This window comes from Gobio gobio, assembly GCF_949357685.1.
Source record: "Gobio gobio genome assembly, chromosome: 6".
NCBI lineage: Eukaryota > Metazoa > Chordata > Actinopteri > Cypriniformes > Gobionidae > Gobio > Gobio gobio.
This window is the reverse complement of record NC_137102.1, coordinates 57792717-57798716: the sequence shown is the minus strand read 5'-3', so window position 1 is coordinate 57798716 and position 6000 is coordinate 57792717. Positions and strand designations below refer to the sequence as shown.

The 6000-nt window shown below is 28.8% G+C and overlaps 1 protein-coding gene across 1 annotated transcript in view; it reads left to right on the top strand.

Annotated features, from left to right (window-relative positions):
* Positions 1–6000, top strand: part of piezo2b (piezo-type mechanosensitive ion channel component 2b) — a gene marked incomplete at its 5' end in the record, with an annotated part of 187017 nt that overhangs the window by 111799 nt on the left and 69218 nt on the right. The window contains 2 exons of the mRNA XM_079819677.1: positions 1185–1428; positions 3226–3328. Coding sequence (XP_079675803.1) covers positions 1185–1428; positions 3226–3328 — 347 coding nt within the window. The remainder of the gene's footprint in view (positions 1–1184; positions 1429–3225; positions 3329–6000) is intronic.

Sequence of the window (6000 nt, the reverse complement as noted above, 5' to 3'; positions counted from 1 at the left end):
TTTGTTTAAAAAAAAACTCAGACGGCCACAGTCAACACATTATCTTGCACATTTTTTATTTTATTATTTATTTTAACATTATCTCAGGAGGCATTCGTTACATTACATGTTTTCTATTTAATTGTATTATTTAATTTAATTAAATTTTTTTTGTTTTTGAAAAAAACTCAGACTGCCACAGTCAACACATTATTTTACACATTTTTAATTGTATTTAATTGTATTATTTTATTTAACACATTATACTAGGAGTTATTCATTACATTTCAATAATTTTTTTATTTTATTTTATTATTTTTATTATTATCATTCGTTGCATTTAATATTTTTCTATTTTATTTTATTATTTAATTTGGACTGCCACAGTCAACACATTATCTTACACATTTTTTATTTTATTTTAATTTTATTTAACACATATTAGGAGACATTCATTACATTTCAAGCATATTTTATTTTATTTTATTTTATTACATTTATTTTATTTTATTTAACATCTCAAGAGTCATTCATTACATTACATTTTTTTTAATAATTTAATTAAAATGTATTTTATAAAAAAACTTGGATTGCCACAGTCTAAACATTATCTTACACATTTTTTTATTTAATTTATTTATATATTTATTTATTTAATTAAATAATTAATTAATTTTATTTATTATTTTTTTATTTTATTTATTATTTAAATTTTTACTTTACTTCCTTTAATTATTCAATTTTATTTAACTCATTATCTTATGAGGCATTCATTAAATTTCAAGCATATTTTATTTAATTAATTAATTTATGTAATTTATTTATTTAATTTTTAGTTAATTAATTTTTTATTTTACTTTACTTCATTTAATTATTTAATTGTATTTTTTATTTTAATTTCTCTGTCATAATTATATGAAATAATGTTTTTATTAACCGTATCCTTTTTTGTTATTAAAATTCTAATTAATATCTTATTTATAAAAGTTTAAAAACTGTATTATGGCTCTGTGTGGCCCTTTCAAAACATTATTCTCTTTGAATGAACGACTCATAACTCTTTCATAACTCATATATAAATATTAGCCCCAAATGCATGCAGATGTCCTCTGTCTGAGCCCCTTTGGCATATTATTGGATGCACTAATCTCAGATAATAGTCAGACAAGCATCAGTGAAACATTGCTCTGCTGTAATTCTCTCAGGTCGTACCTGGACATGCTGAAGGTGATCATGTTCAGCTACATGTTCTGGTTCGTCCTGACCATCATCTTCATCACGGGCACCACTCGGATCAGCATCTTCTGCATGGGTTACCTGGTGGCGTGTTTCTACTTCCTGCTCTTTGGGGGCGAGCTCTTACTCAAGCCAATCAAGAAGATCCTCCGTTACTGGGACTTCCTCATAGCTTACAACGTGTTCGTCATCACAATGAAGAACGTCTTTGCTGTGAGTGCAATCTGATATCTTCTAGAAATGCACACATTTTCTGTTTTCAACCATAGTTCAGCAAACACTAGCGCTGAAAGACTGACAGACACGTAATCATATTAAGTTATGAGAATATTTCCTCTATTTTTCTATTTTTAATGTACTAGTTTATTCACTTGATATGCTTACATGTAAAACATCAACGCTTCACATCATTATTGGGTTCTTTAATAAAAGAATTGAGTGACGTCATTGCATGATTAAGTGAACAAATTAAGTGAATCGGTTCATTGAAACAAACTGGCCAAAAGAACCAGTTCGCAAAAAGGAATCGGACTTCCCATCACAACCACAACCCTGAAAACTAAAATACATTTAATGACACAAGCTTGTGTTTTTTTTGTCAATTTTATTTATTTATTTATTTATTTATTTCTTTATTTATTTATTTATTTATTTGTTTGTTTATTTGTTTGTTTATTTATTTTATTTATTTTATAATGAAACAACTGTTACATATTATTTTTATATATTTTTAAAATCGAATCCACTACATTTTTGAAATCAATAAACATATTTGTTTAATATTGAAGATTAATCATGTTAACTACCAAAACACGACATTAAGCATTATACATTTCTTTTTTTTTTCTTTTTTCTTTTTATAATGAAACAACTGTTACATATTATTTTTATATACTTTAAAATCGAATGCACTTCATTTTTGAAAGCAATAAACATATTATTAAATATTGAAAATTAATCATGTTAACTACCAAAACATGACATTAAGCATGATTTATTTTTATTTTGTTTTATTTTTATTTTATTTTATTTTATTTTATTTTATTGTATTTTATTTTATTTTATTTTATTTTATTTTATTTTATTTTATTTTATTTTATTTATTTTATTTTATTTTATTATTTTATTTATTTTATTTTATTTTATTTTATTTTATTATTTATTTTATTATTTTATTTATTTTATTTTATTTTATTTTATTTTATTTTATTATTTTATTTTATTTTATTTTATTTTATTTTATTTTATTTTATTTTATTTATTTTATTTTATTTTATTTATTTTATTTATTTTATTTATTTTATTTATTTTATTTATTTTATTTATTTTATTTATTTTATTTTATTTATTTATTTTATTTATTTTATTTTATAATGAAACAACTGTTACATATTATTTTTATATACTTTAAAATCGAATGCACTTCATTTTTGAAAGCAATAAACATATTTGTTTATTATTGAAGATTAATCATGTTAACTACCAAAACATGACATTAAGCATTATTCATTTTTTAATTTTTTTATTTTTATAATGAAACGACTGTTACATATTATTTCATGTCATTTTATATACTTTAAAATCAATAAACATATTTATTAAATATTGAAGATTAATCATGTTAACTACCAAAACATGACAGTAAGCATGATTTATTTTTATTAATTTATTTATTTATTTTTGTTTTGTTTTTCAATGAATTAACCGCTACATATTATTTTCTTATTTTGATATAAAATGAATCATATACTTTAAAATTGAATGCACTATATTTTTTAAAAGCAATAAACATATTTAGAGCCAAATTTCAGCAAATTAATTATTTAAGATGAATTAAGATGAACAACCAAAAACATAACTTAATCATGATTCATAATTTTAATCTATTGAGGGCTTAAAAATGCATAAACAAAGAAAATAAGTGAATGAAGAAATTAATCGATGAGTATTGCAAATAATAACTGCTGTGGAATTGTTTGTGTATTTTTCTGGTGTTGTATTTTTTCACAGATTTTGGCGTGTGGTTATATCGAATCTTTAAAGCAGAATAACTGCTGGTTAATTCAGCTGCTCAGTCTCGCCTGCACCATCAAAGAATACCAAAGTCAGAAAGGTAAGGAACAACAGGAGCGATTGTGTGGGGTGCAAATCAATATTGAAAATCTAAAGTTGCATCTGTTAATAATATTTCATGGAACTGAGCTGACATGAACTAACAATTTAATTTTAAGTTGTATTTTTACTACTGTTCACAAAGATTGATAACAAATGTATTGCTCATTGCTCAAGTTAGTCAATGCATTAACTAATGTGTTATTGTAAAGTGTTACCAAGCAATGCAACCCAGAATGCATTGCGCCAACGAGCCAATGTGGTGTCCACAAACTGTTGATTACAAATATTTGTCAGTATATTAAGTGATGATATAAAGTTAACTTAATTGCAAATGGAAGGTTTTATTCAATATTTGTGTATGGAGCATATTTTTATGCTTATTAGCAGGGCTTGACATTAACACCCGCCAAATGCGGGTAGATTTCCGCTGTGGCGGGTAAGTATATTTTTTAACTCACCCGACAAGCCCCATTCAACTCCTCAGCTCATTAGTAAAGAATCCAAAGCTGTCTTCGAAATCGTCCCTTATACCCTCATTTACTAGTCCCTACATTACTCCACTAATATAGTCCAGCTGAAGGAGTGAATTGAAACTCCCGCTTTTGCAAAGTTTGTGCTTGCTGTTTAATAATTTGAAACTGGCAGCTTCAGTAGTAATGAAAAAATGTATCTCTATATGTATACACCTTTATTAAACAATTTAATAAGCAATTTAAAAGGAGTGTATACTTGTATGATATTACGCTGTAGCCACATTGGACCAGCGGTTTGGAAAATGGATGGGAATTCATTCGCCACACGACTTTCACAGTGCATTATGGGTATTCTCTAGTCGTTGAGCGTACGTCAGTTGTACACTCGTTATTGCAGTGCAATGTGGGATTGAATGAGTGGACTCCGTAGTGTCCACTATGGTTTCAGACACCACTACCAATGGCTGTCCCTTCAAATAATGCCCTATTTAAAGGAACACGCCGACTTTTTGGGACTTTAGCTTATTCACCGTTTCCCACAGAGTTCGATAAGTCCATACATACTAGGGATGCCACAATTCTCAATATAATATTGAACCGTTCGGCTTTCGGTTTTGCATTTAATTAAGTATTTTTCTACAAATTCTATCATTTTCCTCCATCCCAATACTGAACAACGCAACATACATTCACATCACACGTTAGTGCTAGAGTTATACTCACGGAACACTATAGTTATTCACAATCACAAAAGTTCATTATTTGCATGCGTTTTAAAGCCTTGCCGGCTCATTCGCGTGCATATGCACTGTTTTAACATGCGCTTCTCTGAGCGCGCGCACTAAACGCCTGTCAAACACGTGAATACTGAACTAAGTAGTCGTCTTACTGAGCTAATACTGTCAAATACACACAAGGTTAATATAAACACAGTCGGTTATGTCTAAAGTGAAAGTAAATTCGCGTGTGTATGTATATCAGATGCACGCAGGTCTTAAATTGAATGCAGCGCAGCCTAGTGAACACGCGGTCCTTAAAGGGACAGCTCACCACTAAAATTATGTTATTATTTACAAACTCTAATATTGTTCCAAACCTGTATTCATTTCTCATTTTTGAGTGAACTATCCATTTAATGTTAATACAACAACAAAAGACAAAGAGAAAATCACTCACTGCTCTTGACTGAAAAACTTTAATACAGTAGCTTTAATAAAAATCAATGTATATTTTATAGTGAAGTCTATGTAGTGTTTTATTTTTACATTTATTCATTCAATTTCATACTTAAATGCTGCTGTACAGCTCTGAGCTGCCAGTGTAAATCTTTATATATATTTATTTTATATTATACAATACACTAGGAATGTGTACAAGGTTTTTTTTTAAGTAAAGTTTTAAGTTTAAGTAAGGTTTTTCAATTCTTTTAAGTAAAATAAAGAAAGAGTATTGCAATTAAAAAATAGTCTTTTTTCTCCTTAACCTCTTGCGGTTCCTGTCGCTTAAGAATAGAATAACAAAAAACTGATGTGACAAGCCATCAGAACCGAACCGAAACGAAAACTGTGGTTAAAAACCGAGGTATGTATTGAACCGTGGACTAACTGTATTGTTGCATCCCTAATACATACCATTCTCATCTCCGTGCCATAACTCTATCTGACGCACCCACCGCTAGCCTAGCTATAACCGATATGGCAAGGGACTATACTCTCATTCCTGCGTAATAATCCAGGAACTTTGCTGCCTTTCCATGGGTGCAGCGGCGCAATGATATTACACAGCGCCAGAAAATAGTCCCCAACGCTCCCTGTGTAAGGAGGTTGTCACTTTGGTTATCAGCGTTATCAGTGGTTATCAGTACAGAATCAGCGTTATTAAAGGTTACAAACGATATTTTGTTAAGCATTGATTCCGGGAAAAGTGTTTCCTTAATGATGTTAGATTTAAGTGCAGCCTTTGATACTTTAGATCATGTGATATTAATAAAACGCCTCAGAGATTATGTAGGGATCAATGGTGTAGCCCTCGACTGGTTTTCCTCCTACCTGCATGACAGGACATGCGCCGTTAAAATTGAAAACTATGTTTCTGCTTCTGCGACCATCTATTGGGGTGTTCCCCAGGGATCCATTCTTGCTCTGACACTGTTTTCATTGTACATGTTACCCCTGGGGTCAATCTTTAGGCAATACAA